The 22442-nt window shown below is 31.9% G+C and overlaps 1 protein-coding gene across 1 annotated transcript in view; it reads right to left on the bottom strand.

Moving 5' to 3' along the window:
* Tmtc2 (Transmembrane O-mannosyltransferase targeting cadherins 2) overlaps positions 1–22442 on the bottom strand; it is a 1137584-nt gene that overhangs the window by 732566 nt on the left and 382576 nt on the right. The window contains exons 2-3 of the mRNA XM_075369640.1: positions 6361–6655; positions 76–342 (exon numbers count right to left, since the gene is read on the bottom strand). Of these exons, the coding sequence (XP_075225755.1) occupies positions 76–342; positions 6361–6655 (562 nt within the window). The remainder of the gene's footprint in view (positions 1–75; positions 343–6360; positions 6656–22442) is intronic.

Below are 22442 nucleotides of genomic sequence, written 5' to 3'. Positions count from 1 at the left end.
TGCTTATAATGTACATAAAAAAAAATTATCTAATAGAGCAAAAAAATAAAACATTTACACAATATTCTTCCTTACCTTAGAAGGCAGACGTCGAGCACGAAGGATGTCATAAAGAGCACAAGTTCCGATAACAGTAATCCCTGTTTCTTTGCTAAGCATCGCTGCTGCGGCTAAAGCGACTGCAGCTGCAAAACTGACCCAAACACGTCCTTGATCAGTACACCAAGATGATGCGTCTCTTCTAGAAACGTGTTGTGCGTAGCAAAGAAATGACAGCAGATAGCAAACACAGGCTAACACGTCCGCTCTACCGACAACTCCTGCTACTGCTTCTGTGTGTACCTGAAAAAAGAATAAATAATTAATTAGACGAAAAAGAGAAAGAGCTGACAATAAAGTTGTAATACTTTCCTGGCTTTGATTATTTGTTTTTAAATAGTGGAAAAATAATTATACAAGAAAAAGGGTGGAGGTAATTTATGATGAAGTTTTATTGTAAAATAATAATTATTATTATATGTTTAAATAAAACAAAAAAGTTTTGAAAAATTCAAAATTTTTAAATTTTGATCGGCCCCACCCACAATATTGCCAGGAAAGAATTTTTTGGGTCGTTTGCACTACTACTATCCTAAGAAAATATTTAAAAAAATCGGTTAAAAAATAGACGATAAAAAAAGATAGCTTTTTCGACTTTTGGAAAACAGGAATTTTTTAAAAATGGTTTCATAAACTCGATAGTTTAATATAAATTGGGGTTATGTTTGAAAGATTTTTAGAAAATTGTTTCCATAAAACCTTCCCCATCCCATGGAAATGTTGCCCACAAATTTTATCAACCAATTGTTTCATACACACGAATCTCTGTACAAAATTTAATCAAAATCGGTTCATCCAGTCAAACGTTATTAAGTTTTAAATACGCCAACATATGTACGAAGTACGTACATTACCCTCACTGTTTTTTTTTTTCATTTGGGGTTTGAGTCGTATAACATCGAGAACTGCAAAAAAAATCCATACTCCTTTTTTAGAACTGATTACCATACTTTCCTTTTTGCAACATAACTCCAGGTCTTCGATGTCTGGAAAGTAAAAATTTCATACGATTTGTTATGCTTCCAACTATTCAAATTAAAACGAATTACTAAATTTGTCGAAAATTTGATTTGAGCAGCTCCATTAAATTTACATGTGCAAGTGAATCTGAGTTTTATGTTTTTTTTTTTTAATTGTGGATTCACCGCATTAATTTGAAACTTCTGCTTGGGAACATTAGAAGAAACTTTTGTTGCGTATGATCGGGATTCAAATCTGGTACATTTTATAAGAAAGGCTTAGATATTTCAGCTCGCTATGAACAAATGAATTATAAATTACGATATGAATTAAAAATTTAATATATTTTTACAGCTTGTAAACTGTTAAGCCGTCGTGTCGTTTAAACCGCGTAAAAAAAAAACTATTACATCTTTAAAAAATTCGTACCAGAGTCTGGCAGAAATAACTCCCCGATTTTAAATATAAATAAAATAGACATTAGTACAAGATTATAAAAAAAATTAAATATATTCTGTAAGAACAGTGTCTGTCATTTATTTTCAAACACCTTTTATTAATTTTTAAAAACTATGTCGTTCATATTCCGAACTTCAACATCTATACTGGTCTTTAACCTCTCCCTGAAATTTCGAATTACTTTTCTTGTCATTTCCAAAGGTTTTGCAGTAAGTTTTTGATGAATAACAATTTTTAAATGATCGAGGGTTCTTGGCTTCTGTTTAAAGATTTCAGCGTTTAGATGTCCCCAAAGAAAATAATCATACGCTGCAAGATCGGATGACCATACAGGCCATGGGCTATCTCCTCGTGAAATACGACGTCCGGGAATCATTTCTCTGAGGAAATCTATTGATTGTTTTACTGCATGAGCAGTGGCTACATCTTGTTGAAACCATAAGTCATTGGCTTGATTTCCGAATTTATTAAGTCTTAGTAGCAAGAAGTTACGTAACATAACATTAGGAAGTTACTGTAACTTTCCTCCTCCTTTCTTCCTCAAAATAGTATGGCCCTGTTATTCCGTATTCAAAAATCGCACACCAAACTGAAACACACTCAGAGAACAGAGGGTGCTTATGACGCTGTAGGAGATTATTTTCTGTCCAGTATCGAAAGTTTGTTTATTAGCACAACCCGATAAATGAAAATGGGGTTCGTCACTTGGTAACTCAATCAATTTCACTGGAACATTTTCGAGAATAGCCGGGCAAAAACAATACGGTTCATGTAGTCACGTTCATTTAGCTGTTGGGCGACTATCATTTTATAAATAAGAAAATGTAAGTCGGCGTGAAAAATTCTTCTTACAATCCGATCAGAAATTTGTAACACAGCAGCGTGTTTAAGAGCTGAGTAACGTGGAAATTGTGTAACTTTTGTCTCACTGTTCCAATATTTTCGGGTGTTGGAGCGCTTTGTAACCTACCTGGTAGTATCTTCCTCAAGGCTGAACCAGTATCTCCAAAACTGGACAACCTAACCAAACTGTCTGCTTATCGGGTACTGCGGCGTGTCAACCTAGCCGAAGATGGGAACGAAATAATTGCTGTGTGTTGATAACAGAATCGCCATTTTTTAAATACGTTTCGATAACAGCGTGATGCTTACCACTCCAAGCCTTGGTTGTAACTAAATGGCAAGACATCCGCTACAAAATGGCGTGCCGATACCATGCCCCGTACTAATGGCGCTTCTCTAGCAACGGTGGAAAATCTGAGAGTTATTTCTGCCGGATTCTGTATTTATTACTTATTACGTACATAGTCTACTCAACTTATGAAAAGTAAAAATTATAGTATTAGTAGTATGAAATTTTTAAATTGTATTATAAAATATAAAATAAATTAATAATATGAAGCTTATAATACAGCAATAACTCATTAATATGTGATATACTTGAATTATAAAGTTAATTTATGTAGCACTTATTGCGTTTCAGCAAGCAGATTTGCTATACGATTCTACAGAGTGAGCAACATAAAACTGAACCCATAATAAAATCACTACCCAACACTATTTATGAGACATTCACACAACTAGCGCGACTAGTGGATGTATATGTTGCTACTGATTGTTGCTGCCGTTTGTCAGGTGGTTACGTGCCAGTGCATTATTCGTTTTGTTGTAGTGCAGTTGCGTTTGTGTAAAGTGGCTTATTCAATCCAGGTGAGAATATTTGAGACCTATATTCGTTCTGGATCGTTTGAAGAATCACGTCAAGTATTCGTAGAAAAAATTCCGAATGCCTGTATCCCAGCGAAGCGTGGCATACACGATTTAGTGAAACGATGGCGTACAACAGGTTCGGTTTCAAATGCAAAACTAAATATGCAACCTTCCGTAGGACTCCACAGGCCATTGCTAAAAGGAGAATTACTGCCAGTCCAAAAAAAAATCACTACGTAAGTTATCCCAACAATCTGGTGCTAAATAAACATCTTGTAAAATTGAAACCATACCGCGTTACAACTGTAAAACAACTGTTGATTACTGCAACTAACTTCTCGAAAGAATTGTTGGTGGATAGATACAGACCATGTGGTATTTCACATCAGACGAGGCATGGTTTCCTTTATCCGGCCATGTTAAATCGCAAAACACCAGGTATTAGAAGGCGAGGAATCCTCACGAGATATTCAACCGTCTACTTCAAGATGTGAAAATTGGTGTACCGTTTCCGGTAATCGTATAGTGGGACCAGTATGTTTTCGTGGAGCGAAAATGAACGATGGACAATGGTGTTGAAGCCGGGGACTCCGGTAACTCCTAAGCAAGCGGCGAGTAGTACCAGTATCTCAGCTGATGTGTCAAGTGATATACCAGTATGTGAGTATCAATTTCAAGGTGAGTACAGTTGCAGTTCAAAATCGTAACGCAGTAGTCAGAAGTGTAATCAATAGTCTGGGCGGGGGGGTGACACCGCTCAGTGGAGCCATTGTCTGTCCGTGCTTGCACGGGTGGACGACGGTAGTGAAGCTGTGGGACCCGTAGGGGCCTTCCTGCTTTGGCACTCCCCGGGTTGTGCTATACTTAATTGCAAAAAAGGCCCCGGGTGGACAGGAACGGTGAAGTAGGAATTTTAGTCGGTAGGGTGCGGGCACACGTGTGCTCTTAATAACATCTTGCTTAACCCGTGTGAGTACGAAAATCCCCCAGTTGTGGGGGGTACGTAAATGGTATATCTCCGCAAAACCGAAATAAACAAAATTAAAAAAAATATGTTTTGACCAGACTGTCATTATACAAGTTTACCTCACAATTTCCGAAAAAATCTATGCGCAATTAACTGATAATAAGAAAGAATAAAGCTTCTTCCAATAAGACGGAAACGTGTCACACATCAAACGTTTAACTGAATCGCGTTCATGCAGCTTTCACAAATGAACGAGCTCTCAGCAGAGAACAGTGGCCTCCACATTCTCCAGAGTTGTCTACTTGCAATTTTATTCCTTTGGGGCTACTTAAAGGAGAGAGTTTATGCATCTAATCCTTACAATATTGATGAACTGAAGGTGAACATTCCACAAGAAATCAACGCAATTGACAACAACGTTTTGCGTCTGACCCTTAATATGATCAGTCAACCACAAAAGTGCATCGACGCCCAGGGTGGTCATTTTGAACATCTTTTGTAACAATACCGTAAATAAATGCAACATTTAAATTACGTTTTATGTTTTTCTTATTTAATTTATAGGTATCATTCATAAAATTATATTCCAACATAACCTACTGATTCTGCAGCGGTTACGTTATGGGTTCGGTTTTATGTTGCTCATTCTGTATATAAAAACCTTATATACGGAATTGTTTCTCAGAACTGACCAATTGGTATGGATATTAAAAAAAAAAAAAAAAACAGGACAATCCATAAAGGTAAGTATCCTGGAATTTCGGGCTTTATTATAATATCATATTTATTGATATAGATTTTTGTTTGAGGGAATAGAATCGTCTGCATATTTTGTAAAAAAAGTTCTAAGTTCTGGTTACCCTTGGTAATTTTTATACGCTACAAAATTGATTTCTTAACTTTAATTGTTATTAAACATCCACCAGTCTTACCGGATAAAATGAATAAAAATTGTTTTATAAAACATTAATCAACAGTATATCAATAAAACGTTGTTTATTTAATAAACAAACAGTTATATTATCTTCATTTGAATATAATAGTTGGATTTATTAAAGTAATGGATGTCCATGTTCGCTTTTTGAATATATTAAACCCAAGATAAATATATTCAAGGTCTTTCCGTTTATTTAAAATATACTTGGTAAATATTCATTATTAAATTACGTAATTAGGTACCTCCGATAAGCACTTGTAATATCGGTAAGTATTAATATCTCGAGGAGGACCTCAAAAAGTACGCTTAACATTGCCGTCAATAATAATTTAACTAATGGATTTGTTTTATATGTACAATTCTGTAGATCTAATTTCTATAAAATTTTGTAAAATAATTTTTCAATTGTTTTAAAATAAAGCTTATTTTTGGACACGTAGAATTATACTTTAAAATCAGAGATTTCAAATCTGATTTTTTGCTTTTTATTTAATGACATGTAAATAAATTTTGTTTTTAAAATGACGAAACCAAATAGCCCATAGATGGTCTAACATGATACACATCCACTCTTAAAATCGGAACCGTTATTCTTAAAATAACAGTCATACCATACTACTACTAAAGAAAACAAAAAAAAATGAAGAGATTTTGTTACACCTTGTAAAGTTGAATATCAACTTCATTTCGCGGTTACTGCATTGAAATCGTGTACATCACTCAAAGAAGAACCAACAATAAAAATCTTCCCTTCTTATTTTCTCCAGGAAGCCTGGTAAGGAATATTTTTTTTCTTGACTTTGTCACCATGGAGAAGCTTTAATACCCAGAGAAAGTAACTAGCATAACTCTTTCTTGTTCTTTAGTTGTTTTACTTGTTTCGTAGCCACATTAAACAGTGAGAACAGTTAATGTAAAGCAACAGACTAATGTATTCTTTTCTTTTGAAGGAACGTTTACATGATGCATTAAATACACAATTTCCTCAGAGTATGATAACTAAACTGAGTATAGTTTTGCTCTTAAAGATCAAATTTTTAACAAAATTTATAATATTGGTCGTTACAAACTATATAATTAATATAACTTTATAAAAATTTATTAGATATTTAGGCAAGTTATCAAACTGAATTAAAATCTAAAATATAAATATAAACCATTAAATATAATAAATATATTAAATATAAAGTATATATTATATTATATAATGAACAGAAAAACTACTTACAGGATGAGCGGCAAAAAGAAGCGAAGCCAGTGCTGGAGCGATACCCGGAAGCAATAATTTTGCCGTTTTATATACAAGACCAGTGGCTATTACGTGAAGAAGTACGTTAACTAGATGGTAGCCCCAAGGACGAAAACCACAGAACCAATGATTTAATCTAAATGAAAGTGTACACAGCGGTCTGTATGAGCCGTGGGAACTTGCAGAATTCAGTGGAGTACCCCAAAAATCGTCCAACCACAAGTCCCGCAGAGGTGTAGTCCACTGAACGTCAGGATTACTCAACACAGCACGACTACAACAAAAGAAAACATGCTATTTATTACGATAAATGCTAAATAAAATATTAAAATTTTTAAATAATCAGGTTACAATATTCATATCTAACACCTTTAAAATAAAATTATATCGATTTTGCACTGTTGATCTTGATATATTTCAGTGACAAAAATATACATTACTTAGTTACATTATGGGTCATAACAAATGGAAATAACTATCTGCATAAAACGAATATTTATCTATTTAAAAAAGCTGACAGCACAGTTGTAGGACTTTCCCGTCAAGCGGCTTTTTACTGATCACGGCTTATACATACAATTTAATTTAAAAAAATTTAGATATTTCAGCTCGCTATGAACAAATGAATTATAAATTACAATAAGAATTAAAAATTAAATATATTTTTAGAGCTTGTAAACTGTTAATTGCAAAAGTTTTTTTGCAATTATTATTATTTTTTAATTGTTAAAAAATGTGCCTAAGAAAAATAAGACTAATTAAGCGAAATGTCGAGAAACTGAGTGTGATCTTTCTCTATAGTCTCCCCTTGACCTTTTAAGTTGAAAATTTAATGGAATCAATGGCATATATAGAAGTAATCTGACCAAGTTTGGTCAAAATCGGTCAAGTATTTCTGGTGATATAAGGTGATTTAGAGGGAAACACCAAACATACATACGTACATACGAGCATCCGAAAATTTCCATCCGGTTTTTTTGGTTCTTTAGGTGTTATAACGTAAAGATCCGGTGAAAGCCGCATATGCCCAAACTGGACCAATTACAATACTTTCCTTTCTAAAGGTATAAAGTGCAAGACGGGAAAGTAAAATAAATATATAAACTAGAAAGCTATTCTTCTTTTCATGAAAAAAGAAGAGTAAACTTCTACAGTCATCTACCGAGGCTCCCAGAAGAAAGGATAACCAAGAAACTACTAATCTATCGACAAAAAAATTAAGTTAAAAACAACTGTGTAAAAGAAATAGAAGAAGACTTGAACAAATTTTGAACTGAGACGAAAAAATTATTGTTAAAAACAAAAAAAATAAATTAAATTTCAAAACTCCGAAACCAAGAAATTACAATATCATAGACGAACAGAGATTCTAGAGGTCTAAAAGAATGAATGAGTATAGGGCAAAGAAGAAATATTACTAGTAATGATCTTCCCAACACTGACAAGACACTGACATTGCTCCAGTAATGCTCAAACCATAAAATAAATAATAATAAAAAAAAAATTCAACTAATGTTACTATTAGTATTACACCAAATTATTAACATCTGAGATTTTGAAGAGAAAATTAAAGAAATCGATTGTAGCCCAGCACTACCTGAAAATTTGGGAAAAATTGACGGGAAACGTATTTCATCAATGGAAGCAGAAACTTCATTATTGAACCATTGTTCAATAATGAAGTCCCCTACCACTACAGGGGACCAATATCTAACAATATAGTTTAAATTTATTAAAAATTCTTTTTTGATTGTTTTCAAACATTTTAAATCAAGAATATTACACTGTTAACCTTAAAATTTGGGTGGGGATATCTATTTTACTGGTTCGACGTTCATGTTGTCTTTTATCTTTCTTGAGATAAATTTTATTTGCCCTATGTATAAAGAGGTAAGTAACAAACTATTAAGTGGCAGTTTAAACAAAATGTATGCTTCTCAATGATATTGACAGTTATTTGTATCAATTAAATTTATTTATGTTTTAAATTATAAATAAGTACTGTTTATTTATCATTTTATTAATACAGTTTTGATTATTTATTTTTTTTGTTAATTTTAATTACTATTCTATTTATACTTTTTACGTATGTCTATTGTTGATGGTTGCTTAACAATCGAAATATCCATCAAGGCTCAGATTTTAAGACGATGTTTTATAAAAACCATTTTGAAGCTTAATCGTATTTCTTATCATTTTTCATTAACTGTTTAACATAGCTCGTATTTACATTTTCTCCTTCAAGTTTAAACTTTTTTTAATTATTTCTAATTAATTGAATATAGAAAGAAGTAGATTGAAACCATATAGTGTTTTTTTTGGATATTTTTTGAATTTAATATATTTTTAAAAAAATAATCCACTTTGGAAATTGATCTTTGTTTTAAAAGAAGGCTAAATTTTGTTTAAAATTCACGTTACATTTATTTATTAAATTAAATATATTTGTGGAGGCATAAAGAGAAAATAATGAATTTATTTCACCTTAGAGGTATATATATATATATATATATATATATATATATATATATATCTACTGTATATCTGTTACTCGTGTGTGTGTGTGTGTATATATATATATATATTAACACACACACGAGTAATTTATAAAGTCTAACGTTAACATGCAAGATATTAATGAAAAATTTAAGCTTTACTGATTAATGATAGTAAATTTCATAAGATTAATGAAAATTCGTACATGAAAGAATATGTTTAAAAAAAACAATATGTTGTCAGAAATAATAAAGAAATATATGTTAAACAATTATGTAATTACAAAGTAATGTAAATTATTATTTGAATAGCAAGAAAAATGGATAAAAAAAAAGCTGGCAAAGTATTGCATGACTTTCCCGGTTACTACTAATAAAAATTAAAAAAATCAATTACAGAATATATATTTTTCAGAGGCGGGGAATAAATTTTCTAACACACCCTTCAATAAAGGCTAAAATAGGAAAAAGAAAATTTCCAATAACATTCTCTGCAGTTTAGGTCCGGGGTTTATATATTTTTTTTAAATTTTAGATATCTCTTGACAGCTCTATATATGAACTATAACCATTATAAAATTTATTGAAAAATATTTAAACCTAAGGGAGATAGAGGAAAAAAATATGTATTTCAAAATTAAAATGCATCTTAAGAAGTGGGAATTGAGTTTTTAAAAAAATCAGATTATTTATATATCCATTGTAGATAACAAATTTGCTTTAATAAAATGTTCTCTAAAATGCCTGTTAAAATTCGAAATTGATTTTTTCCTGATTTCTCCCACTCCCTAAACGAATTTTGAAAAAAAGGAATGTTCAATGGGTTATATATAGGAATATTTGATTCAGTTTGAATAGAATTGTCTCAGTAAATTCTAAGATATAAGCCCAAAAACTATACACATACGTACATACGTATGCACATACTTACATACATATCGTTTTTCTTCTGGAAAACTACTTGGCCTCAAAAGTGTAAAGATGCGAAACAACCAATATCCTTTTTGTCATGATCATCATACTTTCCTTTCTAGCTGTATTCGCCGGGAAAGTAATAAAATAAACGTTTTTTTTTTTTTTTTATTTATTTTTATATTGTGTTAAGCTTTGACTCAACAACAGCTGATTTTTGTTTTTTTGTTTTTCATACACTTTATTACACAATTTGTTGTCAAATTCTCTACCAGTTTTAATAATAAAATTTATGCAATTATTTCATTAAACAACGTTATTGTACTTCAAACTTAAAAAAACACGGTTTTTTTTTATACTGTCAACAAATTTTAGGTAGATTTCATAAGAAAGCTACATATTACTGGGAATTTATCTACATTGATATACTGCGAATAAAAATCCAACAGTCCGTATTTCTAACATTTTCTTGCAAATCCGTATTGAATAGTAATTCGATTAATTTTCCATTTATATATTAATGGGAACTTTCTCAACTTCAACACTAAAGAGTGTAGAAAAGATCAGGAACAAATGTTCATTTGATTTCAAATCTTGGATCCTATTACTAAAGCCAGACTTCAGAAAAATTATGGCATCCACTTATTCCTCTTTGCTGGTAATTTCACAATCATTGTAGAGAAGTGTGAAAAGTAATATTTTTTTTTTAACTCAAGTTCCCGTAAACGTAGCTTTTTTTAAACGCTTTTATTTGGTCAAATAGGTTATAAAATTGTTGGCCATAACCCCTGCTTTTAATAGAAAGATGTTTGATGTCACGAAGAGTCTTCCCATCAGACGTCGTTAGTTTTTCGAAAAATGTATTTGAAATACAGTATTTATTGGTGATTTGTTTTAGTTTTGTGAAATTCTTTTGTTTTACCCAAAAAAAAAATTGTCAGCACACAGTGTTTACACTCTGATCTACAAAAGTACCGCATCGGTACTCGGCTGTGCCACGCCCGCTATTTGTTAAATCACTGAATCACTTAGTGGTACAAAGGCGTACCGCCTTAGCTAGTTAGAAATTGTTGTGGAGCGGCAGTTACACGCCGCGCCTTTGTTTATGACCTTGATATCATTCGTATTCGTCTACCAGACGTGACAAGTCACTGCCTTCTTTTTGGCAGAGTTCGTTTCTTTAGCTTTACGATTTTTTATTAATTTCTTTTCATTTTACTAACTAAAAATACCTAAAAAAAATTCTTGGTGTCGGTCGAATTGTACTGATGATGAAAAAATTAGGTTTATTATCATCACCAAGTGATGAAGAACCTGACATTGAAAATGATCCGATCGTAATACCGACTTCATATTCATCTACTGATAACACTATATCTCTCGAATTAACATGTAATCTAGCACAAATTATCCTGTAGATTCCTCTGAACCCAGTATATCAGTTATTCAGCCAATTAAAAATTAATTTAATTATCTCTCAGGGCAGCACTTCAACCGCTAACCTGAGCACCAGGACGTTTATTTACGCATCAACCGAAGAAAATTTTTTTGACGAGACCGGCGAGGACCGGTATTATCAGGAAGACATGGAAAGTGATGCGTATAACTCCACATAGTACCCAGATATCAGAATTAAATAAAGATGAAGCTACAATAAACTGACCTGATTGGTTTCCTACCACTGATTTAAACGTAAATTCCTTCCAGGAATTACAAGATGATGTTCAGTACTTAACATCTGACATTTCAACAGAAAACCAATTTGACCAGGCTTCTATTAGATGATAAGTTATATTAGATTTTATTGTTACTGATTATTCATTTATTAAAATGATTGATTCCATTATCATTTACGAAATGATAATGGAATTAATCATTTCGTTAATAATGTTAGAGTAAAGAAGCCAAAAAATAAATAAAAAAATAATTTAAATGGGCCGATATTAATGTAAATGAAATTAGAAAATTTCTCGCAATTCTTACGTTAATGGTCATAGATTACTGGTCAGATATACGCATGAACTGATATTTGCGAATATTTTCATAAAAAGAATGATGCCCATAGACAGATTTATTCCAATTTCAAAACACTGTCACTTAGCCAGTAATGAAAATGACATAGTATTGGTAGTATTTTTAAGATAGAAACGCTGTTAAATATGTTAAGAAATTTTCGAGCAGTTATAAAGCCAGAGAAAAAAATATTAATTGTCGATTCATTTTCGGAAGGCTCATTTTCGACAGTATATTCGCCAAAAAAGTATTCCTACATAACTACTCGTTCGGAAATCAGAGTGAATGGCAGTAACAAACGAAGACTAATACTCATTCCCTATAGGCGATACCTTCAAGCCAGTGTCATTATTATAAGACTGCAAGAAATGAAACTGATTTAAAATAGTCGATTCACTCGGTACATCGATGTGTCGTAACGCCTATCAAACATAATATGCAGTGGTACACTGATGTACCAAAGCGACGTATACAAATTCATTGCTTCGGCTTACAAGTGTGCCGATCCGTGGTGAACGAGTTAAAGATGTTAACATAAGAGTTATGTATTTCTCTTTAAATATTTCAGCAGTTACAAATATTTAATCTATCATTGGGCCGCGGATTGAAGATCACACTGTCTTAAAAAAAATCGTATTTTACACAACATTACAAGTATTGGGGTCTAAAATATTATACTCTCATACTACAAGAAAGATGATAGGCCTACTAAATGAAAATGAAAATTTAACAAACAGTTTAAGAAAGATACGCTAACAATAAATGATTTTAGGGAAATTGAATATCTGTATTTGTACTTGCGGATCGTACTTTTTCTTACTATTACTACAGATTTAAAGTAAGCGATAAATATAATAAATGCAATGGCTTGAAAGTCAACTAAAATGGCTAATTTTACAACACTACACAAAAAAAATCTCCATCGGAACTAAGTTACAATTATACACCAGGATGTACGCCACATTTATACCCTCATTTAAGTTACAATAAATCATAACAAAACGGATTATGTTTTAGAAATAACACTCGTTTCCTGAATCATAAACTGTATAAGTAATTAATGTCATAAAAATCAATTTAAATGAGTTTTTATGGTTATCCGGTAGTTAATGTATAATTTATATTAAAGTCATCTAAATTAGAATTATCATGCACATAAATAATAACAAAATAATTTTAGAATAAAGTTAAAAATCAATGAAATTAATCTCTGTAATTCAGTTCTGAAAATAATTAAAATTGTACATGGCAATTAACGTGTCAAATAATTTAAATACTACTGTATATTAAATTGAATTTCTTTGAAGTATATATTACAAATTTTATAAAATTATATTGTGCATAAAATCAAATAACTGTCTACTACTTTTATTATTACTCGATAATATAAAAATGGAAACAAAATTTGATACATTTATTTGAATCATACACCTATGGGGCTTCAAATTTATCCATTCAAACATTCTCACATTTCCCAATGTGCAGGTTTAATTAACGTGGGTGGGTGAGATTCCCTACAACTCATCAAAAAACAGGAACGAATTCTAAAAAGAACAAACTTTAAATTAAAAACTGCTTCAAACACGTCAACAAAAAAAGTATTTCTATTGTTAAAATACGCATAGACCGTTTTCAAAATACGTTTCTTTTTATTTTTAATTAGTTCCTAACAGAAACTATTTCGCCGAGATTTAAACCGCTTGATTTATGTTGTCATGAATTAAATTATAAATGTTTACATATTTACTTTGTTATAACAACAAGAAGGTAGTACCTTGGTTACTGTTATGCTATTAGATGAATAAAAAAATATTTACTCCATGCATCGTTTCAAATTAATTTTTGTGAAGTTACTATTCTGATATCCGGTTTCAAATATGGAAACATCGATATAATTTAAAATGTTTTCGAGGTTCCGTAACCCTTTTGGTTAGAGACAATTGATTTATTATTTTCTTAACGAAAAAAACAATAAAATTAAATATTAATCGTTTTAAAATAAACAATCAAGTATTACTCAGCCCAGGGGAGTGTCCTTGCGACTCTAATGAGCCTCCCTTCCTACCAACAGTATGTCAGGGCATGGCAGGTCGGCTCACCGGTTCCGAATCTTTTCCTTATTTACATCCTGCCACTGCCTCTAACCGCTAAGGCATGGACAGTGGGCCCGGCTGTGCCGTTCCCGAGCCCTGACTCAGCAGCCGGGTATCGGTCGTTATGTGTTTTTTTTCTCTTAAATTAACTTCTTTTACTTCTTGTAATCCACTTCCTTTGCTCGTATAACCTCAACAACGAATCTCTCTATTGTCAGCGAGTCCTCTTTATCTTTCACATACTTTGTTGTAGTTTCCGGGGTAATCTCTTGTATGTTACTTCCTGCTTTTAGATCCTCCCAACATGCACATTCAACAATGTTTTTACACAACTTTTTTGAATGACCGTTGAAGGAACACACAATTTGAGAGTTCTCTTCTTTTAAAGTTGTGTAAGTATACACCAAAATCTCCGTGACCGGAGAGGAATTGTGATAGGTAGTACCCCACGTCGCCGTGTTTCCTCCCCAGCCACGGTTCTATCTCAGGAATAAGCTTCTTTGTCCACGCCCCAGTTGTAGCGGCGTTCCACTTCTCTTGCCATTCTTGTAGCAAGAGATTAGTGCATCTTCCCTGTCCATGCCGTTATAGATCCGTTTCATTTGGGTAACCCGTAACTAGATCGGTGGTACCCCGGCCAGGACTCCCGCTGTATCCGCTGATACCGTTCGGTACGCCACCACGATCCTTAAATTCATTCGTCGCTGCAGTGATATCATCATCTTCACATTCCTCTTGCTGTTTCTCGCCGAAAACCAGGCAGGCAATGCATACAATACTATAAAAGTCATTGCTATCATCAATAGCTTTCTTTTAGCTCCTCTGGGTCACCCTCTTGGCGCCCATCATTCTCCTCAAAGCGTTGACGATCCGCTCCGCTTTACTGCATACTTCATTGAGGTGTCAGTTGTATAGCCCATTTTGATCGAACGTGCTCCGAGATATTTCACAAAGGGCGTTGTTTCTAGTCTAACCCCCATCGACCGTAACTAGAACTCTTCTCTGGTTGAATCATCCTCAGGTTGTACCAATTACACAGTTACAAGTTAAAACATCAAAACAACTGCATATAGAAGGTGGTTAAGCTCCTGCTCACCACAAGGTGGAATTTTTATGTGGTTCTGCGTAAAAATCACATGGCTCCACAAATCATGAGGGTAATTAAAAAAAATCTGAAGTGAACACTACATGATTTCCTTGTACGCCTATACATATACACATATACACATTACATATACATTTTTGCCGCACTTCGTTTAAACTTATTTCATTTGAAAGTGAGATAAGATCCTCCAATTCTTTAAAAAAAGTAGACAGTTGCATAATTGTTAAAATATTCGTTTTTATTAACATCAAATATCTGTACAATTATTAATTCAACAAGCTACCTGAAATATTAGGTTAGAGTAGACGTCCCTTTATTACTCTTTAAATAAATGTAAGTCTTATATGTATCTAATAGTATGTTTTTTAAAAATTATTATGATGTAACCTCCAACAAAATGAAAACCAAAACGAAACAGAGGTTACTAAATTTTATAGGGATATTTTATTAAATAGACTGAAACAAATGCATAAATAAAAATAATACGATTCTAAATTACAATTTTCAATTAATATTAAATAATCAGATGTTTCACCAAATCAGATGTGGATACCACATGACTTTCTTGTACGCCTATTAAATTACATATACGCATTTTTAAAAGCATATAAAAATTTTATTTCACTAATATTTTCTCATTTTTTACATTTTTTAAAATTTATATTACTGAATTATTATTTATTATAAACAATTTTGCCATCAGGGGTTAATAATTATTAATAAACCAATATATTTAAATTAAAAAAAAAGTTAAAAAAGAAGAAGAGTCTGATTCAAAACGATGTGCCTTCCCCTTGTAAGATCCAAATATCTCATAATTAAAATTTTATTTAGCTATAACTCTAGAACCAGTGAAAGTAAGTACCACTTATGTTGTATCGTTGAAAATCTCTCAATGAGGGCATATTACTGCAGTTAAGAAAAATACCAAAATCCATATTTTTGGGGGATTTTGGGCTCTTCTGGACACTTTTCGTACAGTCGATTGCAATCAAAAAGTGAGGTGCACAATTAGATCTTACAAGTCCTAAATAAAAATTTCAACATCCTACGGCTAATCGTTTTTGAGTTGTGCGAGATACTTGCGTACATACACGTACGCACATACGAACGTACGTACAGATGTCACGCTGAAACTAGTCAAAATGGATTCAAGAGATGGTTAAAATGTATATTTCCGTTGAAATGTGAAAACCGAAATTTTTCGCGTTTACAATACTTCGTTTACTTCGAACAAGGAAGTAAATATGATATTTCTATTTCTAAAATATAAAACAAAATTGTTACTTTTGCGATCAGCACTTTTTTTTGTATGAAGATAGTATTTTTGGTGATTAAAGACACACATCAAGTAATCATCTGAGTGCATACTCTGATTGAAGTTAGATATAGGAAGAGATTTTGAGAGAAACCTTCGCTGTTAAAGGAAGGCGCGGGGATCACACTTCAGCAAATTAGTTAATTTGATTGTTGAGGGTTGTTTGTAGTTATGGTAGGTGGTCGTCGTTGGAAGAGGCCATATGAAGGCTATAGTAGGTTGTGTAAATACACTGATGGAAATGTCTGCCGAGGCATTTGCATAGGTGGTATCTTGACATAGGCCAAATTTTATGACTGTGTTATGTTATCAAGTTTATAGGGTCTAAAAGACGACCTTCGTCCGGTAAAACCAATCAGGGCTTAGAACAGAGGGGATTGTGGCGATTGGGATCGTTAAAAGACGGGTGTTTTCCCAAAAGGGGGGGTCAGAATATCCTCATCATTGCTAGAAGTGGACTTGTAGATGATATTTATTATTTCTGGAAGTAGATGAGTCATATTCCTTGTTGTTCTAGATTCGTGTTTAAGAATTAAAAACACAAAAAAAATTTCATTAGTTGCATTCAACTTTATTTTTTTTATTTTGTGTTTGTTTTTCTACAGTTATATTAAAATATTTTACTTGTAATTAATCATTTAATGTAATAATTATATCATATTTATTATTAAAGTAATAATAATAGTGATAATATTTTGTTATTTTTATTATTTATTTCAAATTTTGAAGATAAAGCTATACATGTAGGATATATTATATTTTCTGACAAGAAAAACGGAATAGAATGGATGAAAGGAGGCAGGTCTAATGACATGTGTCGTTATAGAACCAGAAGCGTCTCTATCCGTGGATAGAAAGAAGCAAAATTTTGTACCAAATCTGGTCTTAGATGGTAAGAGAAACAGTGAGATAGAGTGAGAAGGAAGAAGATAGAACGAGGGGGGTGTTTAACAGTTAAGAGGAAAGGACAACGAGCTTCTTATCGCTCTAAAGAGAAGAACTAAAGTAGGAGCCTTACGCACCACCCAACAGCCACTACTAGTAGGTGTTGATTCTCCCACCAAGATGTGGGGCAGAGATATGAGGTCGCCCAACACAACCTTTTACAACTTAAACCCTCATCTATTCCTTCTCTTTCATGACATTCAGCAGTTTCTCTATTCCATACCTTCAACTCAGCACCACATGAATGGAGTTTCCGACGTTTACTTTGAATGACTAATGTTACAGAATTCAACATACAACATTACAACTCTATACATGAATATATGTATAAACTGTATACGTACATATTTATATATATATATATAAACGAACGTATAATACAGCTAATCCTTCAAGAAAAACCAATACATGTTAAGAGTATATAATGTAAAAGTAAAATATAATTAAAACTTATAACGCAAACATAAAGAAAATGAATTAATTTTTTACATATATTTTTAATTCAGCAACATAATGGAAACTGTAAACTGACTGTAAACTACTGAAAACTGATTCTATTTTTTTAATGTGTACACCACACATACACAGCTACATATAAATATAATGACGCAGCTCGTAATTATATTTACTTATTATTTGACAACTTTCTTAAAACTGAAGTTTTCTCCAATCATTCATAATTAAATAAGAAAAAATATACAGAGTTATTACAAATGATCTTTCCGATTACAAAATTGAATAACACACGTTTAGTAACAGTCAGGTAGAAGAAAGTACCATCACTGGAAATGGAAACTCAAAACGTTTTGTATTACATTTGGTTTACATATCACATAAGCTCAATGTGAGCTCCTTGTCTCACGAGACACACTTCGAGCTTGAAGTCTAATTCCTGCCACACACGTTGTGACATTGGGTGGTCCACTGATATAATGGTATCTGTGATGGAAACTCAAAGGTCCTGGATAGTGGCTGGTAAAGGTAATCAATTCATATGATGTTTGACGAAAACCAGAGAAAAATGTCATAGGGTTAAGGTCGGGGAAATTTGAATGCCAACGAAACGTTCACTACCGTGACGTCCAGCATGCTCAATCCATCTTTTACTGAGTGGATATTTCAATTTCAATTCTGAGTGGATATGGGGTTGTACCCTGTCCTGTTGAAAAATTAAACCTTGGATATACTGTTTCAGTTGTGAATTTCTGTGATCTTCGTACAAACACACTCTCACAGTTGTCTCGCTTAGTGGTGGACGGCCGATTGACTTTCCCTTACCGATACATCCCCTTGCTTTAAAGCCAGAATATCACTTACGCATACTGGGCCCATTGGTTGCAACTTCACCAAATCTCTTTCTAAAATTACGTTGTACAATGATAAAAGACTGGCAGACGTGAAAATTTAGCACTCAAAAACGTTCCTCTGTCTTCGTTGGCACCATTTTCTCTCCTATTGGCCTAATAACAACGAAATCACTACACGATAGCTATAATAGCAAAACATTTTTTTTTATTTTTCCTTTCCATTGAAAATATATTCAACTATCTGAACGTTATTAACCGTGAGTTATTCAGATTTATAATAGGAACGATCATTTTTAATAACTCTTTACATTTATTTTGTTAAAATTAGTTCTTAAATCTTTTTCTTGATGTTTTTCCCTTTTGGAATACTACTATGGAGAACTTTGTTTCTGAAGAAGTAGTTTCTCCTATATAAAGTTAATTTACAGAAAAATAATAAAATTTATTAATAAATTAATTTTTAATATAAAAAATTCCTTTGTTTATTTTAGTCTTTTAGTGAAATAAAATTAAACTAGAAATTGCCGATCTCCTTGATGGAATGGTAGTGTCTTGGCCTTTCCTTTGTTGGAGGGGGGGGGGGTCCCGGGTTTGAATTTCAGTGATGCATAGCATTTTTCATACGCTACAGAATTCCATTTCCATATTCCACCCACTTACAAGATTCTGTGTAACGATGAATTAATTCATCAAACAAAAAATAAAGTAGAAAACACAAGATCACAATCATTTTTATAAATTTTTTATTAAAAACTCTACTCTGATGAAACAAAGAGCTGCACAAAAGTACTCAACGTAGAATATAAAAAAGAAAAAGCAATTATTGAAAATAATTATATTCAGTTGCCAGAAATAAATTTACTAAACTATTTAAAAATAATATAATATAACAAAAAATTATTTTGTTATATTTATATTAAAAAAAAAACCTTAGTTAAAATTTTAAATAAAACATTAAATATCAAATAAATTTGTTATAGTAAATTTTAACTGTTTACATAATAGTTATAACGGTGAAATTCTTATAACATCAAAGAAATAAGGAACTGAATTAAGTACTGGAAAGAAGAAAGATTAAAGATCCTAGACTAGGTTGGATTAATTGAGAACGAAATATGGTAAAAAGAAGATTGTGCAGTAAAAATAAGATCTTGATATAAAACATTAAATAACCAACACGAACACAGTCAAAGTGGGAGTTCAATTAAGAACGACGTCTGTATCAATATCAAAAGAAACAGCATCATTATCATAAATGAAATCTTTTTATGATGCAAACGAATACGGTAGAGAAAACAAGTCATCAATTATAAAGCTATCTGAACACTTATGTAAGATCAAAACAGTTTCGTAAAAAAGAAATTAAATTTTAATAAATAATTTAAAAAAAAGTGAATTTATAATAATATTTCTATCAAATATTAGAATACAAACGGTAAAAAAAGGTGCGGTAAAAATTAGTATATTTTCTTTGAACTAACAGTATTAAGTTACAGTAGAAACAGGATATAGAAAACCCATTTCAAAGTTATAAGAAAAGTCAAAGTTGTAATAAAAAACATATTTCTAGATTATTCTATACAACCGAATTGATAATGATAATATTTTTATGAGAAATTTAATCTTCATTAGTTTTATATGAACCATCTGTAGAAGAATATTATTTGAAAAGTGTTTTAAAAAAATGGTTCATATAAATAAATAAAATAGTAAAACAAAACAAGATAATTAAGAAAAACACTCTATATCAGTGGATATTAATTTATCTTACTTTTTTCACTCCATTAATACACGTCAGTTCACAAAGCTATGTAAATGTCACCTACAATAAGATAATTTTTTTATAAATAAATTCCTGAAAATAAAAAAGTACTCTGTATAAAAAACAGTAACTGACATATATGCTTCACTTGTCCTGGTAGTACTGTCAGTAGACAATAAAAAAAAAAAATACTTGGTCAGCGCTAAAATATTATCAAAATAATGTCATTTATTTACAGTTCAGTAAAAATTTAAGGAAATAGAATACGTTTTTAAATAATATTTTATATACATCCTTATAAAATATAATTTAACATTTTGGGAATACTTTTAAAAGTCAAAACGCAATTTTAGAATATTAATTATAGTAAAAGTAATTAAAAACTTTTTTTTTTTAATGCATATACCGATGTTAGGTATCATAACTGAATAAACAAGTGACATGAAACAATATCCTGATCCCGTAGGGAAAGACACCCTCATCTGATGGTTAACAATCCAGCCTATTAATGAATGGGTTGATTTCAAGATCGAGAAGCATTTCATACCAACCTTAATAGAAAAAATCAAAAATATAACTGTCCACCTTTCTTCATTGCACTGCACGTATTACCACAGGTTTGTCAATAATACTGATTGTATATTCAAGTCTACTAGTGACTTCTTTTCACCAAAGGGTCTGGGAATATACTAAACATCATTAATCTTAGAGAAAGCAAATCTTAGTGTCTATTACATCTAAGGTGCTCTACATTCGTCACAGCTAAAATAATAGGACTATTAGGGTAAAATATAAAATTAAATCAATAAGTGTAATATAATATTAGGAGATTTTTAATTAATCAAATTAAAGTCGAACGGTTAAAAACTGTGAAAATAATAATAATAGCATAAATATATAGCGATAAGTACCAGATATTAACAAGCGTTAAATTTATGTAAATAGAGGCATGCTACTAAGTACAGCAATAACTGCCATTTGCTGTGCAGACTAATTACTATGCTTTTTACTGTTTTTACATACTTTTTGAAGAAGAGTACAGTATTACTTTCGGTCGCATAGTGAGAGTGGGGGGAAATGAATTTTCTTTACATTCTGAGGTAAGAGGAGTACGAAAATACCATTCACTTACATTTTGGTTTCCTCATATAAAGTCATCGATAAAGGTTACAGCAATTTAAAAAAAAATCATATCTCAAAAACTACTAGAGATAATCAAACGAGTATTTTTTTAAAAATTCACCAATCAAAAAGATTTTTTACATACCTTAGAATGTTTCAATATGAGCTCCGTTTGTCTCTCTGCAAACATCCAGTCGATAATCGACTTCTACCCAGGTCTGCTGGCTCATCACAGGTGTAATTGTTGCTTTAGCAGCGGTGATTCGTTGTCTTAAATATTTTAGCATAATTGTAGGATAAGGGGATCTCAGCAACTCAATGAAATTATTAAGTCAGGGATTCTCCAAAAATAAACGTGTGGTGGAGTTTGATGTCCGATCATGTGATTGACACAATCTTTTTTTTTTAGCAGCTATCACAGCGAATGTTATTTGGATATGCTACAACTGTATATTTTCCCGCATGCTGACCGAATTGAACAGAAAAGTAACGTTGTTATAATGATTCAATGAGGTGGTGCGCCCCCACACTTTAGCCTAGGCGTTCGACGTGCTCTTGATGATAGATTTCCTAATGATTAGAATGGTAAGGCCGGTCCAATGTTTTTACCTCTGAGAAGCTCATAACTGAAATCCTTAGACTTTTTCTATGAGGATACGTTAAAACTGTCTACAGTGAAACGATCAGGGATGTTCAACATTTAAGACAACGGATCACCGCTGCTATTACCACAGTTAAACCTACGATGATCCAGTGGACCTGGGGAGAAGTCCATTATCGGCTGGATATTTACACCAATCAAAAGAAGTCATACTGAAAATTCTAAGATATTTAAAAATCCTTTTTGAGTTGGTGAATTTAAAACAAAATACTCGTTTCATTTTCTATAGTAGTTTCTGAGATATTATTTTTTTTTAATTGCTGCAACCTTTTTCGATGACTCTATATATTACTTATTTACTTATAGGTCTATGTATAACATTTTGTGG

This window comes from Lycorma delicatula, chromosome 6 (assembly GCF_047948215.1).
Source record: "Lycorma delicatula isolate Av1 chromosome 6, ASM4794821v1, whole genome shotgun sequence".
NCBI lineage: Eukaryota > Metazoa > Arthropoda > Insecta > Hemiptera > Fulgoridae > Lycorma > Lycorma delicatula.
The sequence above is the reverse complement of the archived record's forward strand: the minus strand, read 5'-3'. Positions and strand labels throughout refer to the sequence as shown.